The sequence below is a fragment of the Mytilus galloprovincialis genome, chromosome 6, assembly GCF_965363235.1.
Source record: "Mytilus galloprovincialis chromosome 6, xbMytGall1.hap1.1, whole genome shotgun sequence".
In the NCBI taxonomy this organism is placed as follows: domain Eukaryota; kingdom Metazoa; phylum Mollusca; class Bivalvia; order Mytilida; family Mytilidae; genus Mytilus; species Mytilus galloprovincialis.
The window spans coordinates 17,628,500-17,650,890 of NC_134843.1; the positions used below are offsets into that span (position 1 = coordinate 17,628,500).

Genomic DNA, 22,391 nt, shown 5'->3' on the forward strand with positions numbered 1-22,391 from the left:
CTTCTTTTATATATAATGCGTTTCCCTCAGTTTTAGTTTGCTACCCCGATTTTGTTTTTTCCTTCGATTTATGAGTTTTGAACAGCGATATACCACTGTTGCCTTTATTTGTAAATTTAATGGATCCCTAATACAAAGTGCAGGAAGTTTTTACTTGGCAGAAAGACAACGATAAGGTTACATTGAAACCTTAGATTAATTATAAGGCACATAGATAGATTCGATTATCAGATAATAAAAAACAGGGTTAAGATTATAAGTCATGTACAGAGTAAATATTTTTGAAATGAACAAAATATTTAAAATATCAGAATTTTTGAGTAAATTTGATAGCAATAAGACAGAGACTATAAAATAAAATATAGTTTACTGATTTCTTTAGATTCGGCACCATTAAACATTTAACCGAAATATACATATAATAATATAAGAAAGTAAGACTAAGAAAGTAACTAAAATTTTATTATACTTTACTACTTAAGATTCATCATCAGCAAATGTACACGTATGCAGCTTATTTCTATTTGTATAGCAGTGCTGTTCAGTTTGTATAAACACAACTGGAAAAAAGATGACAATTACTACTAGTATTCAATTTATAGCCTTGCGAATTTTCCGAAAGGCTTATTTAGTTGGGAGGTAATATTTTCCAGCAGGTTGTATGCATTCCCATGGGTACCATCTGTTCACTTCACCTGACCGACCTTTCTTATATTCATATGAGTCGGACTTTTTCAGGCACTTGTAACAAAAAAAGACCAACGAAACTAAATCATTGTATTTAAAATATATTGATGATGTTCTATCCTTTTACAATCCGAACCTTTTTGATGGTGTCCCATTAATATATACTCCTGAATCTACAATTAAAAACACAACAGACATGTTAAAACTTCAGACTTCTTTTGAACTGATTTTTACTATTTGTATTTCTGTGTGTTTGGTTTTCCACATCGGGTAGATGCATAGGGGAAGGGTTAAGACCTCAAAAAACATGTTTAACCTCGCGCATGTTTGCGCCTGTTCCATGTCAGAGGCCTCTGTTAGTCGTTTGTCTTGCATGAGCGTGTCCCTGTTTGATTAAACATTTGAGTTCCGTTTGCTTGTTATACTCTTTTGCGTACAATTATTTATCGTTTGCGTTACTAGCATTATGAGTATCTGTCATTATCAAATGACTGTGTAGAAAAAAAAGTAAGGCGTGTGATGCTTTCATATAAAAACGATTGTTCCGTCGTCGCCGCCGACTTAGACCCATTTCGAGATGCTTAAGGTTTTAAGTTTGGTTTGAATAGGAAAAAGAGACTACAGTTAGTTAAATCAACATAGAAACCTAGATTATAATTGTATGCCATGCACACATTTCGTCTATCAGTGACGCTCGAACTTTTGTTGTTGTTAAATAAAGTACAAGGTTAAAGAGAATAGAAAACACAAAATTCAGAAATTTTTGTCAAATACAGATACGGTAATCTATTCCTGTAGTAGAACGTAATCAGTAGTAATTCGAGAAGTTCAAAGTGCCTGATACTGTTGCTTCTCATTTAAGCTTGTTGTTTTAATATACACAGATCGTTTCGTTTTTTGCTCTTCATAAAAACATATATGCCAAGGGCGACTTATTACAATTTCTTCTTTAAATTTAGATGAAAAAAGGAATATACTATTTACCAGTCTTTATCATGCTGCTCTCCATAGTTTTTTTCCTGAACTCACTTTTGTATCTGAAAGATGATAACCGATATAAAGATGTCATGAAGAGATATGTTGTGACTGATAAGTATGCTGAAGAAAAGTCATTGTGTTCTCTACATCCTGAAAACTTACGTAAGTATACAACACAAAACTATTGTATACAACATAAAACTATTGTTTACAACATAAAACTAGTGTATACAACATACAACTTTTATATACAACATAAAACAATTATATAAAACATACAACTATTGTATACAACATAAAACTATTGTTTAAAAACATGAAACTATTGTCTACAACATAAAACTATTCTATACAACATGAAACTATTGTATACAATATGATACTATTGTATACAACATATAACTATTCAATTATTCAACCATAAACAATAATGCGAAGAAACACGTTTTATTTTCGTGCAAGTCCTTATATACCAAATTATATATACGGTACAAAACAACACTTAAGGCCAAAATAATGAATATCCAAACCGTTAAATACTGAGCACACCAGCAATGGACTGTGTGTAAAAAAAAATCGGATAAGGCATCATTTATATTCCTTAATCCTAAACGTTTGCAGAAAAAATATTACAGGTAATTTTAATCGAAAGATACCACGAACTTGCTGATTAATTTCCTATATTATTATCACACATTATACATGATGGGCTTGAGGTAAAGTTTCTAGTTACTAATGTTGTTTATCATCTGAATAACATGTTGTAGTGTTCTTGCTATTTTGTTTTTGTTTGTTTTTAACCTTTACTATTTATTCCATTGTTGGTATTATACTTCTTGCGTGGCTCGTTATTTATACAGCCCGTGTCCAAATAGGTGTCACAAATTACGCATTCCGGGGATTCTAAGATCACTACTCGTTGATGGTTAGTTTGGTGATGCTTAGGTTTAAAAAAAAATTATGCAGTGTCTTGTTTATCGTTCCTCCCTTTTTCTTGTTGGCAATTGCGTTGTCAGTTTCTATTAAGTAAGAAATTTGAGTATATATATCATCTGTATATCAGCTTCATTGGAAATGCATTTTACATTGCTCTGTTCGTCATAACAGTAAGAATTATAAATCCTTTTCTCATTCACAGGTTTTTTCATCAATTATGTTTACTTTATGAATATTTTAAGAACTAAAGTTTTATCAGAAGTAATTAAGCTTGATGAAAATTTATAATTCATTCAAAACGTCCTTTACAGATGGATATGAACCATTAAATAGAAGTGTATATAATCTAAAAGTTTTACAATCAACTTACAACTTCATGGACCAAGGACATTACAGACCAGTCACGTGCATTCCCAGACAAAAAGTAGCCATTCTTATACCTTACAGAAATAGGGAGAAAGGATTGCTAACATTACTAAATAATGTTTTACCTCGAATTCACAGACAACAAATTGAATTTGGAATATACGTAGTCGAACAGGTAAACTGAACTTTAACCATTTTGAAAAATACATGACTCAGATCTGAAGGATATATGATTCTGAACATAACTGTGGTTTACATCTGCATTAATAAAATAGTATAAGACATGTATAAGAATTCTTTTTTTTTTAATCTTTTGTTTGAGTCTTTACAAGAGTCATTTCTTGTGTTGTTTGAAAAGTGAATTTAATTCCTTAACTATAATAAGCGAATTTTGAAACAACTTTCTGTAAAAATCACTTAAGTAACATAACTCTTAATTGAAGATACTTTACCGTTTATATTAAACTATGCAGTGTAAATTATTACTGAATGATAACAGATTACTAAAATACACATTTTGTTGTAATTAGATTGGAGGTGAACTTTTCAATAAAGGTGTGTTATTTAATGCTGCCTTTAAATATGCTATGGCAGAATATACATATGACTGTGTCGTACTTCATGACGTTGATATAATATCAGAAGATGACAGAAATTTCTTCACATGCGGATATCATCCTAGACATCTGGCCGTGAAAGTGGAACAATTCAATTACACGTAAATATTTTGATAAAATTGTGAAATTTTCGAAAGTAGTAATGAAAGGGTTTTCTGCTATCATCGATATTTTCAAGTTAAATTCTTATATTTTTGGAAAGCTACTTTTTATGTTTAAAACATTCCTTGATGTTTGAAGTTTGTTATAATGAACTCCAAAACCACTAATTTTCGCAACTGAGTGAGGTGAGGGGGTTAACTTTCTGTTATTTTTCAAATATTGTAATTATTATTGATTTTGCAGGTGATTTTACAACAAATTGTTATTTTTTAGTGCCTGCGCCAACGTGACTCAGGATTTTTTTTATTCCAATGTCATGAGAACTGTTTTTGCTGTCTAAATCGCCATAATTTTTTCTGGGTCACGTAGGCACATGCTATTAAATTTTAAGAAACAATGGTCAAAAATCGGTATTTTTCCTTCTTTTGTGCGTTTTTAATGCCCTTTTACCGCCTAACCTCACCCATTTTCTGAAATTACTGGTTTTGAAGTTCATTCAAACAAACTTCAAACCTAAGGGAATATTTTAACGTGCAAAGTAGCTTTTCAAGCAAAATTTAGAAAATCAGAAAATAGGGGGGGTCAAAAACGGGACTTATTGTACCTTGTCCCTTTATATAAATTAGAAAATCTGAAAATACGTTATCTAATACACACGCAAATGTATAAATAGAAAAATGCGTTCATTGAACAAATATTTCCTTACATTTACAGCCACTTTAAAAGAATACTTGAACTTGGACGAATCATATCATTTTGGGATTTTATTGCTTTCGTCTGCTTTTTATCGAGAAAAATACTGGGTTTAACAATGCAGCTTTGATGTTTTATCACAGTTACGCTTAATCATTTTTTATAACAGAACTTATCTTTTCTCGAATTGCTTAGTTTTAAGTTTTTCTGATTTAAAAAAAAAAGTTATCTTATCGATGAGTGTCGTTTGTGCCATGATGTCCTATTTTTAAACTTATGATTATTACCGCCACCTTGATGTTATCTTATTTTCTTTTACAATAGAGAATACATGTTTTTAAATGTTTTAAAAGGAATTTCATTAAAAATGAAAAGTTAGAGAGTAAATTTTGTATTTTTATCGAACAAATACTATATAAGAGAGTGCATTCTCAAACAAATTATATTGGTATTTCATCGAAAGTGATTTAATTTTATGAACATTTTAGATATTTGCTTTTTAGATTTTTAAATGAATCTTTGTAATAGTACTTTTTTAAACACAGTATGATATCATAAAAGACATTAATGCCTTATAACATGATATCTTTTTTTTTTAAATAAATCCTGTAAATATACGGCTTTCCCCTATTTTTGACATTTGTTTTGTTCACGTATCGTTGTCAATATAATGGAGTTTATATCGACTGTCTTTCAAGTGAGAGGTTTAACTAGCTTTAAACCGTTGGTTTTCCCGTTTGAATGGTTTTACACTAGTAATTTTGGGGCCCTTTATAGCCTTTTGTTCGGTGTGAGCCAAAGCTCCGTGTTGAAAGCCGTACATTGACCTATAATGGTTTACTTTTATAAATTGTTATTTGGATAGAGAGTTGTCTCATTCGCACTCACACCACATCTTCCTATATCTATTAAAACCAGGTTAAATTAAGAAATTGCCTGTACCAAGTCAGGACTATGACAGTTGCTATCCATTCGTTTGATATGTTTGAGCTTTTGATTTTGCCATTTGATTTAGGACTTTCTTTTTTTTTCCTCGGAGATCAGTACTTTTGTGATTTTACTTTATAGTACTCGAACAAAAAACAAGAATTATTTGAATAGATTGATTTCATATGAAAAATAATAACCTATGCATAATTTGTGCTCAAAACTTTAATATCGTAAGACGTATGTTGGCATTATTAAATAAAACTGATATGTATGCACAATAACATTAAACTGATTTGTCCGTATATAACTGCATTTGAAATCTAAAAAAAATGTACCTAATCAATCGAAAAATACAATCTAATTGGACAATATACCTTCCGTGAACAATGTTATTAGTTCAATTAAAACACAAAAGATACAGGTCAAAAACATAGGTTTCATATAATTTGTTTCAAATGGGAAAATGATAACCATTAAAAGGTGAACTTTCAAAAATACAGATTTCCAAAAAAAATTAAAACGGAAAATCTCTTTTCAAAAGCTATGTACTAAATGAAAATTGCTGTTATATTCCTGTCTTTGAACATGCATCTCCTTATGTAGAAAATTGTGGATAAAACCTGGTTTTATAGATAGGATACCTCTCATTTACATGAGAGTTGCATATAGTTTTGTTTGATTTACTTGAAGAATTCCTTATGCAGATTTTTTTGGAGGAATATCAAATATGCCGCCTAATATATTCGAGCAAATCAATGGATTTTCTAACCAGTATGAAGACTGGGGGCTGGAAGATGACGACCTTTATCGACGGTATGTATATGGTTACAACCGGTTATATAATTCCGCCTGTACATCCGCACTTTCCCCTACGCATTTTGCAAGTTCTGGGACTTCACTAAAGAACGCACTTCACACGAATCGACAGCTTTAAAGTTTGTTCATACAACATACACAACAAATTGTATATGGTATAAAAATAAAAGGATGTGATATGATTGCCAATAAGACAACTATAAACAAAGTTCAAATGAATTGTTTGTAATTTAAAACATCTGTAGCCTGTACTCTATTGGTTGTCGTTGTTTTGTGTATGTCATATTTGTTTTTTTTCCTAAATTGTTTTGTTATAAATTGGTCCGTAAGTTTTCTTATTTGAATTCTTTCATATTTTCATGTCAAGTCTCTTTATAGCCGACTATACGGTTTGATATTTTTACTTCATTATCTCGTTATTTAAAAAAATATGTGCTTATCGGTAAAAATGCCGCCAAATGCTTGCTACGTTCGAACCAATCAAATTCATAACATGTTTTTTTTTTTATCAAGGACAATTTGTATAAACACTTGCCACTGAAAGCTTAAATAAAAAAAAACATTTGATCCAGCTAGCAGGCTATGTATTAATTATCACCAGCACATGAACATGACTAATTGAGATGCTTATGCGATAACTTATCGTTGTAATGCACTTAAAAAAGTACCATGATGTATTTATGAAAATGGTACATACCAAACCAACAAACACAGAATAAGGACACTTCAACAGTAATAAGAGAAAACTCACCTACACAGAACTATTAAGTAACCGTTTTTTAGTCTTAAATTTTGTGTGTTGTGTTTTGTAAACTATTGTTATTCTTTTGGTGGTTTTATTTTGTTGTTGTTGTTTTAGCATTGTCAGTTCGTTTTCGAACAATGATTTTGATCGTTCCTTTGGTACTTCTAGAATCTCTGCAAACTCAGTTTTTACTTCAAACCATCTCGTAATTACTTTAATCTTTAACATGTATGACTGTTAATGGTCCGTGATAAACATAGTTAAAACCTTGTACTAACAGAATAACAACAAAATGTAAAATTAAATGGTTCGAACAATTAAAACCAAACTGGCACTGTAATAGAGGTTAACACTTCAGTTAAAAGTTATCAAAGGTACCTTGGAATTTCCCGTAAGAATTGTACGGCTACAATTGTGCCACCTTAACTATGAAGTGTCTTAATTATAACCTAGAATTGGAAGTAAATATGCACCACTATTCTTTTCAAGATTCAAAACATTGAGCTGTGCAGCATATATTTAACATTTATATGCCCTGATCTTCTAAGAAATTTAACTTGTACTAAAATACTGTCCTACTCATCCTTCGCCTAGTGTCTTCCTAATAATACATATCGCAGCTATTCATATGTAATTATACTGGCCACTTGCACTAGGAATGTCTCTACCAGATGAAACATAGAGTTCAAACCTGGGAACCAGAACGTTTACAAAACATAATATCTATGAATATTACATATATTCCCAAAAGAGGCGTGGTTTGGGAAACAGCTGTTATTGCAAGGTACAAATAGGGGCAATACAAGTTATGCTTTAAATTACAAGTTTTTCCCCCTCAATTTCTCTATTATTTAACTTTTAATTTCTAATTTTTAATTAACCATGTAAAACGTTTAACTCTTGTAGTTCTCGTTAGACAACTTCATTGCTTCTATAATAATAATTAGCTGCTTTTATCGTAGATTAACAGTTGCTCATGGGCTGAAAATTGAACGCCCACTCGCGAATGTTTCGACCTGTGCTTCTGTGCATCATTCAAGACCGCATAAACATGATAAAAAGGGGAAACTTCTCGACAGGTAAGTAACTGTAAGAAAACCAAAATAAGAACAAAGTTACGTTTACGTCGGAATAGTATAGGATTTAACGCTTTTTTAAAGATATTTACTCGACCAATTCACTCACAAACAAATAAAAGTCCGACGGACTTGATGATTTGTTTGTGAGTGACTTAGTCTAGTTTATACACCAAAAAAATCCTTTAAAAATGTATATGTCATAGAATTCGCCCGACGTATGAGTATATTTATTGATTAACACAAACAGATGTGTTCCATGAAACTGGCTATCTGATGAAAAATAAACTACAAAAACTCTTATTATCATTTAAATGAATGTTTATATGTTTATGATTTAATTCAACGATTAACGCGAAGTGAAAACAAATATTTTTTACGTCGAGTCGGATTTTGTTAATATTATCGTCGCCATTTTGTTAACATTGGTTACAAAAACAAATTCGGTCAGCGTCGTCTATAAATAAAAACCACGCGTCAATAACAATTTTCTGAATTCTTCACGACCAATCATATCAAAGAATGTCCTATTACATGTATGTATATCATAAAAAATTATTATAAACTAAAATCTATTGAAAAGATGTTCTATTTAAAATAATAAATCATAATAACTGCTTCTAAATTTCAGATGCAATATATATATCAATCGACCACGAGGTTGGGCATTTGACGGGTTAAGCAATTCACAGTATATAGTAGAAAAAACAGAAAATAAAAGATTATTCAAACATATTCTCATATCTCTTAACACAACAAAGCTGAGAAAGGTAAATGATTAATATCAATAATGCTCCCTCTTCATGTCTTTTTTACAATGCAGCTCAAGCAATAAATTCTAAAATGTCTGTATTAGTCATGTAAGTTGCAACAGACGTTCAGGGAATTTCCGTTTTGATTTTTCCTTGGAGTTCAGTATTTTGGTGATATTACTTTTCAAGAAAATTGGTCAATAATTGATTATGACGAAAGTTTACAAATGATTAAAAATGATCATGATTAGGCTATATTGTAACAACCCTGTCCAAAATAGGTTGAGGCTTTTGCTAGTTCTTTGGAATATGTCGCACTTTAATATGACATCCATTATCACTGAACTAGTACACATTTTTGTTTAGTGGCCTGCTAAAGAACGACTCCGGGTGCGGGAGTTTCTAGCTGTATTGAAGACTTGCTGTTGGTCTTCGGCTTTTTCTGCTTTTGAGCACGGTTGGTGTCTCTTTGACACATTACCCATTTCTATTATCAATTTTTATTAGAATTTGTTTTCACAAGCATGTCTTGTACTTAGCCAGAATGTTTTGACCGAAGGTTTGACGTTAATAGCTCTCTGCGAGACATTTTGTTAATATAAGTATCTTCAATCAGGTCGTTTGTGTTTTCTGTTTTAAATAACTTCTCATTCAGTTATACAGAGTCCATTTATAGCTTAACTGTATGGTATTGGATGTTTTTCATTGTCGAATGTCATACGGCAACCTGTACTTGGCGGGCTTATTGTAGATGTGTGCATTTATTGAATCATACGACTTTTTCTTATTTGATAAGATAAGCCTAGTCATCAGGGGCGGATTTAGGCGGGGGCGTGGCGGGCGTGCGCCCCCCCTAAAATTTGCAAAGCATGGGTTGACTTCAACATATTTAAGTATCAGAAGAGACCGTTCAATCTTTTTTAACATTCAAAGTGTAACAGAATCAACGTGATTACTAATCAACTGACCTACGCTTTATTAAAGTTCTATAATAATTTCAAAGGAAGGTGTCAAACGCGGGGCTGCGTTTGATGACAACTATAAAAGGTTTTTAGCAGTTAAAGTAAAAACAAATGTTACATTGTATTTGCGGTTTTTATTATCAATTTGTTTGATAATCGAAGTTCCAAAACATCCCTTACTCACTATCATTCACAATTTCATCATGACACGGTCAAGAAAATAGTCGACAGGTGAGATTCTTTTATAATATCCGTAATGAAAGATAGAAATACTGTTTCAAGCGAAAGGTTAGTTGATTAATTTGTATCTCTGTGTCTATATTTATTTCTCACTTGCAACCTAAAAATTTAGCCGAATTCTGTAGCGTATTACTGTATGCTTGGGATCACAAGAAAATAAATATAACTGCGTATTACAAATGCATCTCATTCTGATTTTAGTTGTTTGTGGCGAACACAGATAAAAGTCTGGCACGACCTCTGAAAATCAAAAAAGTAAAAAACAGATAGTATGAAAGGACAATTAAAAATCGCTGGTAAAAGTAGAACTTTTCGTTTGAAAAATATATTGGTCAGGTGAGCAATTGTGATCTGTCTCGTCTCACTTTGCGTCCGTCTGTCCGCCCGTCTATCTGTAGATTGTTGACAGGTGTGGATTAAGGCGGTTTCAGCTTCAAACTTTAATTTCTCGCTAATTTTAACACACAATAGTTCGAGAAACTACATTTCACCCCTTTAGAAGAATATTTCAATAATTTTACCTAAAAAAACCTCCAAATTTTTTTCGCCTCGCTCCGCTCGGCGAAAATAAAAATTTGCGCCCCCCCTAACTGGAAATCCTGGATCCGCCCCTGGTCATGAGATATGATTAAAACTATTGGAAGATGAAGAATGATTAATTCTTAACATTCGTCTGTTTAATGTTTTGCCTGTTGTCTTTAATGTCCTTTGAAATATCCTTGTATCATTCAGATTCTGCATTATATACAGTTTTCGTACAGGAATAAGATATACACCAAAATAAATCTGCAACTTTAATTCGACCGAAATTCTATTGGAAATGAACACGTTTTTATTTTATATATATGTCATGTAATGCTGATAATGTCTCATCAACTTTTCAGGATTTCGTTACGAGATCTAGATTTGAGGATTATGATAGTTTACCACCAGTTGCGTCTTGGAATGGTAACACTGAAATGTGTTATTGGGCCCTGAAGTTATCAAACGAAAAAATTGACCAAAGCGTGGAAGATCTTGTGCAGAAATCAGTGAACGTTCCTCCTCATAGACGTATATGCATACCTTGAAATTATAAAATTATTATAAGACTTAGAAATGGCTCTCAATTGATTCTTTCCCACGACACTTACCTCACAAGCACAATTATCGATTCAGTTTTTTCATAGTTGACCAACTGTATAATTTGTATGATCTTGAATATTTTCCAGTACAATTAACATATGAATGTGTGTTTATTCTTTTTTTTTAAATTCTTATCTCCTTCGGTCTTTCAGCAACTTTTCTAATTTTGATCATTCATTTTTTAATCACAGTATTTGTGCATATATGAAAATTCAAAGTTTTCACATAATCTATTTCTCGAAAATATATTTATAGATTCAGATTCAAGCAGCATTATTCGAATTTCAATTATTTAGAAAAATAAATCTATATAACTGCTTTCTTCTTACTAACAATTGTATATTGCTTCCTGGTATATAATCATGAGACTTTGAACGATTCTTCAAGAAATCAATATATTAAGATAAAATGTTACAAATCACACGGTTTTTTTTTTTTTTTTTTTTAAAGAATTAGATTTAGGAGTTATTTCCTGCGATATACTTTCTTGTTTGTGATGTTGTGTCTAATGGACTGTTGAATATTTGATCATCATTTTTGATTTGGAGTCTTCGATATAAGGAGTTTAAGTTGGTCTATTTCCCCTATTTGTCATAGTTCTTGTTATTAAAAATTTTCAGGTAATTTTCAAGGTGACGAAACAGGATGGATGATGCTTATTTTCATGGTCGTATATTTCTTTTTGGTCGTATGGAATTTCAATTGACATTATATAAAATATGGAATTCTTGTATTGTCATATTATTATCATATAAATATCGATATCAAATGGCTTTTTAGTATGACACCCCTATCAACACAAGACTCCAACACCATCACAATAAATCTGCACGAAGGATTATACTGGTTGAAGATTGATATGGTGTGTAGTATTGAAAGCCATGTAATATATATTACTTCAGTAGATGTTTTCTCTAGTGACATGCCGTAAAAAATACGGGAGATTGAAAATCATTTGCAACCTTGACTTGGTATCTATACCATTACCAATGTATGATATTACACAATTGGTTTGATTATATTACCTTTGGTCTAAAGGTAGTCGTCAGTTACTCTCTTTGAAGGACTTAGTGGGATTTTTTTGAATAAAAACACCAATCAAAAATATGAATTATTTAGATTATGCTAGTGGTAAAAATAAAATAAAGCAGGGGTTTTCATTTTCTTTTTTTTTTTTTTTTATATTTGACCCCAATCATCTGACTGATATTTATGAAGATAGTTATTTCTTCTGTCAATATTTCAATTTACAATGCAAACACACTAAGAAACTGACTTTCATTACTTCAGCTGTAAATGACATGTCCAAAATGATCCGTTTCGACTTAAACTAACGTATTCGTATTTATAATGATAATTATACATACAAACCTTGTTTTTCACACGATACATGTTCCTTTCCAATTTGTGCGAAACATTGAAAATCGGAATTTGCAATATTGCGATTTGGTTAACTTCCTTGTACTGTTTGACCAAATGACTTACAGTGAGTTGACTATGGGTGTTACTGTAAAACTTTACCTATAGCTCAACCTGTTTTTAAAATTGACAATACAATAGGGACATTTAATTTGACCAGTTGGTATTGTTAGATTTAAATCTACCTTGATTCTACCTGTACCGTCTTTTTATTCACCTATTTCAAACTTACAGCATGCTTTTTTCTTGATTTTTTTTTACCTAGGATTATTCTATTCAAAAATTGATAGGGAAGAAAATATTTGTTTTGGTTTTCATTGTTTTAAATCCCGAATATATATGATTTATCTAATATTTACCTAAAATTCTAAATTTGTAAAAGATTAAATTAACTACGTATTAATATGTTTGAAAATTCAAACTGTTTTTACATAATAAATGCTTCTTTAAAAGTTTAAAAATTTTACAAATTCAAATGACGTCATTTTTTCGTCATTTTTCAGTTTCAAATAGGACGTCACTTGGCGTAGAGGTTTAAACTTATTCGGATGTGTCTACTTTTGTGTTTCAAATGTCTGGTTATGTAAATGTATTTCAGTTGTTTCCTGTAATTAGTTAATACTTCAGTTTTATCATGTACATCTTTTGAATATTCATTTTATAAAATTTACTGTTTGCAAAAGTATAAATTATTCTAAATTATAGGGATTTTCTGGTAACTAACAGAAAACCCTTGCCGTTTTTGGCACAACCTTTTTGATCTTTTGGTCCTCGATGCTGTTCAACTTTGTACTCGTTTCGGCTTTCAAACTTTTGTATCTGGGCGTCACACGTAGGTCTTGTGTGGACAAAATACACTTCTGGCGTATTAATATTTTGAACTTGTTGCCTTTTGTTGGCTGTTGTTCATGTGATTCTTTGTCAATTGTGTTCTCCAATTTATTTATATTGTAGTCCTGTGTTGTCATTTTGATGTTATATTTCACATGGCCATAAAAGTGCGAGGTTTGGCATGCCACAAAACCAGGTTCAATCCACCATTTTTTCCTTTAAAAATGCCCTGTACCAAGTCAGGAATATGGCCATTGTTATATTATAGTTCGTTTCTGTGTGTATTACATTATAACGTTGTGTCGTTTGTTTTCTCTTTTTTTTTAGTGTAAATTCACATTGCGATAAGACGTGTCACGGTACTTGTTTATCCCAAATTCATGTATTTGGTTTTGATGTTATATATATATGTTATATTTGTTATTCTCGTGGGATTTTGTCTATGTGTGTTACATTTTAGTGTTATGTCGTTGTTCTCCTCTTATATTTAATGCGTTTCTTTCGGTTTTAGTTTGTTACCCCGATTTTGTTTTTTGTCCATGGATTTATGAGTTTTGAACAGCGGTATACTACTGTTGCCTTTATTTAACCCTTATACATAGTATTGCCCAGCTGCCAGTGAAACAAGAAATAGCTGTTCAGGTGTTTACAGTTTAAATTTTCAGATGGATATGTTGTTTATTTCTTCACATGACCCTTCAAGATTTCTATTTTGGATTATTATTTGCAAAGTTTGAAATCTATTGGTATCGTTGTGCATACAATATTGGATTTATTTTATTTGAATTCACTGCTCAGACCTTTTATATAAACTGGTTTATGCATAAAATGCTGTTTTCACTCAAGGGAATTCAATTTTCATAAGATGGGATTTAGTTATATTAAAGATTTAAAAAATTCAAAACTGGAACTCAAGTAGGAGATATAGTGTGAGTTTATCCAACATGTTTCTGTGGCTTTAAATGTGCCTTTAAAAACATTCAATATTAATTTTGGGATCTATTACAGACCTAAGATGATTCACCATTTAATTGGGATCTTGGAAATGATATAAAATGTTGAATTAATGCAGTGGATATAGTCTAATCTAGTGATAAAGTGAAAAATGAAAGTAAAATATTCTTATATTCCTAATGTGAGGATATGTTTAAAGTAAATGTGAAATTGGAAATAGCAATTATAAAATTCTGTATAAAGTATTGTTTAATTTGGAACTTTATCATAGGAAATGAAATAAAAATGTATACTGTGGATATAGTAAAATCAAGTGATATAGTAAAAATATAAATAAAATATTACAAAATATTTGTAAAATGAGGAAAAATATTTGGAATATAGTAATGGAAATGATAAAAAAAAATAATACAAGATTCTGAATTATGTTAAGATACTGCACCTGTTTAATTGGGATGTATATCATGGGAAGTTAATCAGAATATATACTATGGATTTAGAAAAAAAATCTAGTGACGTAGTGAAAAATGAATAAAGGAATTATTTAAATTCTTTGGAATTCTGGATGAGATGAAAAATATCAGTGTCAATAAATAAATAAAATTGTGTATTCAACTATGATATTTATATTTCAATATGCATAAACAATTTGTACAAGGAACATGTTAATAAGTATTCATCAAATTATGGAAATAATAAATTTATTAAAATTTCCACAAGAGCAAAAGCAAATTATATTGAGTTATCTCCCATTAGAAAAGGCAAAAGAGATAAAGCCAAAAAAAAAGAAGTTTTTTCAACAATACAAATGAAATAATGTAGCGATAAAAGTGAGTGAAATATTATGACTGGATTAATAACAGTAAAATAAAAATCTCTCTGTTTCCTTCTGAATATTGTTCCTTTAGCAATTGTAATTCCAATTACTTCTAGGGATACACTCATTTCAATGATAAAAAGATTGTAATTGCAATGTTTATTTTCTTTACTTGTTTAAGGATTCTCAAACGAAAAACATGGAGTGATTTTTTTTTAAATCACAAGTTTGCAACAAATATTTATTAAATCATATACTGATTTAGAATTTTAGGTAAAAATAGATAAATCGTATATATTGAGGATTTAAAACAATGAAAACCCAAACTATCTTCTTCCCTATCAATTTTAAAAAAGAAAAATCTTATGTAAAGAAAAACTTCAGGAAAACTGCATGCTGTATAAAGGTTGGGATTGATAAAATAAAAAAGCTACAGGTAGAATCAAGGAAGATTTAAATCTAACAATACCAGCTGGTCAATTTAAATGTCCCTATTGTATTGTCAATTTTAAAAACAGGTTGGGCTATAGGTAAAGTTTTACAGTAACACCCATAGTCAACTCACTGTAACACGAGTATAGTGTCTTATTTCCTTTACGGTGTATACATGGTTAACTAATGCTACCATTGAATAATGCAGAATGCGGGTTGTTGGTCTAGGAGTACTGCAGACTTTTTGCTTCTGTATAATGTTCCATTTATCAGGAAGTCAGCGTCGTCGGCGTTACTGTCGTCGTCGTCGTCGTCATAAGTCATTTGATTTTCAGACAATAAATTGAAATTAAGTGTATTGATCTCTACGAAATGGTACCACAAGATTCCTTAAAAAAAAGGAGGCTAGGATTGATTTTGGAGATTATGAGTCTTGATTTATAAAGAAAAGGAGCCTATAACAATACTGTTTTGATACATTGTACACATTACTAGTTTCTTAACCAATTTCGATGGGGTTTAATTCAAGGTCTAGAATTTAAGGGGTTCTTTAATATTCTGAATCTAACTGTGTATTTAGATTTTAGATTTTTTGACCCATTATCATAATTGAGCCCAGTAGTTGGCACTTTTGTGTTGACATGAATATCAATTTTATGGTCTTTTGTGAAAAAATTACTGTTTGCAAAAGTGTGAATTTTTCGAAATACGGAGAACTTTTTATCCCAGGCATAGATTACTATAGCCGTATTTGGTACAACTTTTTGGATTTTTGGGGTTCTCAATGCTTTTGAAATTTGACAAGTTTTCTTTCTAAAAATTTTGGTCAGAACTTCACTGATGAGTCTTATGTAGACGAAACGCGCGTCTGGCGTATCAAATAATAAGCCAGGTACCTTTGATAACTACTAGTATTTGAGCACATGAAGTTACAAAGGGTCCAGAATTATTAAACTTTGTTTCATTAAACTTAATTTGAATTATTGTGGTGCTTTGATTTTTTTACAATTTATTTTGGGCTATGTGTGCCGTATGTTTTTTTCGTTAATTTTTAACTTCAAAATGATGCATCGGGATTGTTGAGAGGGTGTTTCGTTTTGCCTTGCAGAGAGATTAAACGGAGCATCATACAATACAACTGACATTTTCTTGTTCCATTTTTGATAAATAAATGCATCCAATAACAAGCATATCATACATAGTTAAAGTCCTTTAACATAAGCCTTCGTAGGTTCATATCGTTTGCTTTGGTCGTTTTTTATCGGATTTGGCAGTGATAGTAAAACAAATCTTGGTTTGTTAACTTATTTTCTTCGTTTGTTTACCATATTTTTGTATTTACATTTTCGAAAAGATAATTAAATAGATGGTTGGATCACATCACTGTCATTAGTTTTAGCCTTTAGATACATGTAATGTCAACAAAAGTTGAATTTGATTTGATAGTTTAATCTACTCTTAGTTGATATGATTGAATTTTCATTTATAATTCATATCTAATATATTCAAGTTGTTTTTCATTAAAAAGTCGTAAAAACTTGTGTTTTTAATCTCAATGTCGTATAAAATGTTTTGATAGTTTATGTTGTTTACTCACCACATTTTTGTACAGGCTTAATGCATATATATTAGTGGAATACCATGAAAATATTAAATATGCATGTTTGCTTACTAAGTTCATATTTTTTTTAAACTATGAAGAATTTCTTTTGTTCTGATTAGACAACAGAAAAACTGAGATGCGATACAAAAGAGAATCGCCCTCCGAATTTACGAACTACATTTTGTTTACTCCGGTACCAGAATATCTAAATGACATTGTTGGACCGATTATTTCTTACACAGCTATCTTATTTAACATTGTTGTGATTGTCATTCTTTTTAACAAGACTTTGCGAACACCGTCTTCAGTTTTAATGCAAGGACTAGCTTTATCGGATGCTCTTACAGCACTGTTCTCGTATGGATTAGAACCATTCTTGTTAAATAGTTACGTCCGAAATGAAGAAATGAAATCAACAGTTATTTATTTTCCTATTTGCAAGTTACATAATTATAAATTCATAATGGTCGATTTATTTCATTTATCGTCCGTTTTGTTGACAACAGCTCTAGGAATGCAGAAGTTCGCAGCAATAAAATGGCCAATTTGGAGCTACACAAAAGTAAAAAGGAGAAAAATGTTTGTAGCAGTTGGTGTAATATTTGCTTGTTCAATCGGATTACATATTCCTCGATTTCTTGTAGCAGGTTTCAGAAGGGGCGTGTTCAACAAATACAAATGTGAAATAGCGGCTAAATCAGAATCACTTTTAAAGTACAGTTTTATATATTATTCTTCCATAACAGCAGTATTTATATTTTCAGCGTCGTGTATCATGCTTATTACATCTATTTTTATAATATGGTCTCTTATACGTGGACGAAATATTCAAAGCACTAATAGTGTAAATTTACAGAACATTAGAAAAAGATCATCTAAGCTAATTGCTGTTGTAACCCTGACGTTTATAGTTACCGAGTTACTTAGAATTTGCATGTTTGGAATAATGCAATTTTTTTCTGAGAAGGATTCGAGTAGCAGTCAACTCCTTGTTGATCCAGCTACACAATTTGTGATTTCGGTCTATGAAGTTTTAAAATTAAAAGGTAACCAGGATACACGGGACTTAATGAGAAAGTTGAAACTGTTTATTGAAATAACAAGACTGTGCATAGTAATTGCATGCTTATCAAACTTTTTGATATATGTTATAATGAGTAAACAAATACGTTGTGTTCTCAAACGCAAGCTTGGATTCTGTGAACATAAACAAACCGTCCCTGAACCAGTAGTTTTGTCACGTGTTACATGTAATCAAATACAAAATGGAAGATTATAAAATGTTTTGTCACGTGACTTATACGCTTTTTGTGTTTATATTCTACACTTGTTGCGCAATTCGACAAAAAGAATCTCTTCGATGAAACTAGATAAAACATTTGGAAAAACAAAACACAACTCCGAATTAACTTCATAAACAGGAAATTCTGACCAAGTCAAAAATTTTCCAATTTATTTAGACTTAATGCTGAAGAAGAAAAATGCTTAAAAACGTGTCAGAACTTATTCAACACTATAAACCAATCGGGGATTGTGTCAAGGAGACAACAACTTGACCAAATAGCAGAAAATAGCCTAAGTTAATGCTGTTTCTTCTTCTGTGTTTACTTCGTTGTTCAGTCCGAGTTTATGTTTATCTTTTCAACATTTTAAGGTACAAATATATCTTTGTCTAAAAAAAAATATGTTCATAAAGTAAATGTGTACTGTGTATTGTCTGTTTTTATCCCTTTTTAGCAATTTGTTAGCGATATGGTATGATTGTCAATGAGACAACTTTTCACAAGAGACCAATAGACAAAAATTAAAAGCTATAGGTAACCGTACGGGCTTTAACAATGAACAATTACCGCATAGTAAACTATAAAAGGCTATAAAATCACAAAAGTAAAACAAAAACAAGAAAACTAATAGTCTAATTAATGTACAAAAAAATATTCGTAACACAGCGGCAAATGTCAACCACTTAATTACAGGCTCCTGACAAGGGACAGGCACATACATACAGAATGTTGCGGGTTTACATATGTTAACGAGATCCCTACTCTCCCCTAACATGGGACAGTGGTGTAACAGTACCAGACATAGGACGAATTACATTGCAACCATGCATTAAATAACAATTACAATTAACTATCGAAGTAATACATTTGTGAATGAAATTGTTAGATTTGCAAAAAAAACCTTTGACACGGTCGACCATCATATATTGTGTAACAAACTACAAATAATGGGTGTCAAATGTACTAAATGGTTTGAATCAAATGTATGTAATAGACAATAGAAAGTTAATGTTAATGGTACTGAATCTGATTTAAAATATATATCATGTGGAGTACCAAAAGGGAATATTTTACGTTCACTATTATTCCAATTTGATGTTAATGCCATGTCTATAAGTACTGGTAAAGACTGCAAAATTTTATTATATGCTAATGATAGTACTATACTATACCCTCATAAGAACCCAGAAGTAATATCTAAAATTTGGAGATGATATCAGGTGCTCCGGAAGGATAAACAGACTCTGCTCCACACGTTACTCCCATGGTGTTGTTCATGTTATTACAAACCCGGTAAATAGTCTAATTTGGTAGATTATATTCGTGAAAAGGGGTGGGAATTGTAGTTTAGGAACACATCCGATGTCATCTGTGATATGGTTTTTCATAACGGTCAATCATCTAGTGATGGCGTCCGTAAAATTTACAAGGGAATGATCTCAATTTCACCAGTTTGAACTCTTTGTTTAATAGCTTCCTTGTGAGCAGCAACCATCTATCAATGAAATCATGATAGGATATACAAGCCCGGGAATATCGTATCAATTGAGAGATATATCCTCCGTATGCAGGCGCTGCTGGAATGTTGTTACATAGAAGTGGAAAGTTCACAATAAGGAAGCTGAAATCATCTCTTTTGTCGTAAAGTTTTGGTTTCAACAGACCCTTGTTGTCAACTTCTAGATGTAAGTCAAGATATGAGATAGACTTAATTTAATTTTCTTATCCCAGGCATAGATTACCTAAGCCGTATTTGGCACAACTTTTTGAAAATTTTGGTTTACCAATGCTCTTCAATTTTGTACTTGTTTGGCCTTATAAATATTTTGATATGAGCGTCACTGATGAGTCTTATGTAGACGAAACGCGCGTCTGGCGTACTAAATTATAATCCTGGTACTTTTGATAACTATCTATCAAGATATGAGATAATCTTAACTGTATCTGTTGTATCCTTTATCTCTGGTTCGATGGTCTATATGCATTCAACATATATAAATGTTGAACGTTGTTGATTTAGATGATTATTTATTTTCCCAGGAGCTAATGCGTTTTAACAATGTATATATTTATATTACCTCCTATAGATTTATAGAGATATGATTGGTTAAGGGACTACACGTGGTGACTGTATATTTGATAAAAGGTGTCCTAAAAATATAGGACTTGTTACCGTACATGGTTAGTTACCATACATGGTTAGTTACCATATGGGGTTAGTAAGGAGTTACTTCCCTTCCAAAACAAAAAAGATGGCACAACCCTTTATTAAAACAACATGGTGTTGAGGACAAATCTGAAAGGATTCAACAGACGAAAAATTGATGATTAAAGGTTTAAATAAATTATAAAAATAATTAAATCTAACAAGTTGTTATTGTTGGCATCAAAGAGTTACTTCCCTTTAAGAAAAAAAGAAAAATCTTGAAGTTTTCAAAAGACGAAAAAATTGATACATGTAATGAACGATTGAAATCCATTCTTTAAACCAATTTAAAGCTAAAAAGTAGTTATTGTGGGCATTTGTTTTCTGTATAGACAAATGAAAGTATGATCTTAATACTCAGTATATTGAAGACTTAATCACTTTGATAGGTCACAAGTAAATATACCACATGTGAAGATAGTCGGTTAGAAAAATTCATTACATGGTGTGCTTGTGACCTTATACAATATATATGGGGTCAGTAATTCCATATGGGGATTCGAGCTTCGCTCTCATCCCCTATGGGGTTTACTGACTCCATATATATCATATTTGGTCACTAAAACACCATGTAACTAATAATACATATATATAGTTGTCTTCTCTTCGTCCGTTGAGATTACACTGAAGTTAAACTTATTTTAAGAATTGAAACCATAACACAATATTCACGAAGCATCATGAAAGAAGATATGACCTCTATGTTTTCTAAAGAAGACATAACGTTGGACAATTAACTGTATAAAAACATACTATTGCGGTGAAACATAATTCTGAAGTAGTCAAAAACTAAAGGTAGGGGTAGAACAGGATTTCAGTATAAGTTTAAATTCTTACAAGTTCTGAGCATATAAATGTTGAAAATATGCTACACATCCCTGTGTTTTGACTTGCTAATAAATAGTAGTGCATATCAACTTTCCATTCTAGGTTATAGTAAATTAATAAAAAATGTTATGCTCTGGAAGATTCATAGTGACAGATATCTTAACAATCCTTTGAAAAATTATCGACTTGTTCTAACCAGTTGAATACCTTCATGAAAAATAGCGTTTAAAACAATTTTTATTCAGATATCCCTAATGACTTTGAGCACCGTCACTAGGAACTTCGTCATTGAGACATATTGATTACAATAACTTGGAGGCATACTAAATTTATCTTATTTTGAAATTGTTTCACATTAGTAAACAATATTAAATCTTTTCGTTACCTTTTTTAGGTTTTTGTCTCTATCAAAGCTTCATTTTGATTTGTCTAATTTTTACGTTCTGCTTTTTATGGAATGTAGTTAGATCTCCTCCTTGTACTCTCCTCCAACATCCTTCCAATATCAGTTTAGAGTTCTGGTTTAATGTTCTGTACCATAATTTTGTATGCATATCATCTTCAAACTCAGTACAAAGGTTTGTTGTTTTATGTTCTTGTTGATTTATATATATAAACTAGTATATAATGTATAGGTATATTTTGTGTATTACGTGACATGGAAAAAAGACAGCGACTGAATTGATCTGCCCTGAATTCACTTGGTTGAAAAAGTCATGATGAAAAAAAAACATGACTATCAAAACAGTTTCAGATCAAAGTGCGTTTTTCATGGTATAATCTGTGTATCTATTTGACGTATAATCACATATATTGTAGTAATTTAAGAGAAATGAGTCAAACTGTTAATTGAATAACGACTTAAATGTAAGTACTTTAGGCTTGTTATCATATGATTTATCAAAATAAACAATATTGACTTCATTTTAATACTTTGTTTCCCTGTTTATGTTAAAAAAAGAAACGATACTTTATCTGATTTCCTTTTATGTT

At 31.1% G+C, this 22,391-nt stretch overlaps 1 protein-coding gene across 1 annotated transcript; it reads left to right on the forward strand.

The window, feature by feature from the left end:
- Window positions 1–1,754: 1,754 nt before the first annotated feature.
- Window positions 1,755–6,243, forward strand: LOC143078522 (beta-1,4-galactosyltransferase 5-like). The gene is made up of 4 exons (XM_076253384.1): window positions 1,755–1,827; window positions 2,913–3,142; window positions 3,498–3,685; window positions 6,000–6,243. The coding sequence occupies exons 1-4, from the start codon at window positions 1,755–1,757 to the stop codon at window positions 6,241–6,243; spliced, it is 735 nt and encodes a 244-aa protein (XP_076109499.1).
- The last annotated feature ends 16,148 nt before the right edge of the window (window positions 6,244–22,391 follow it).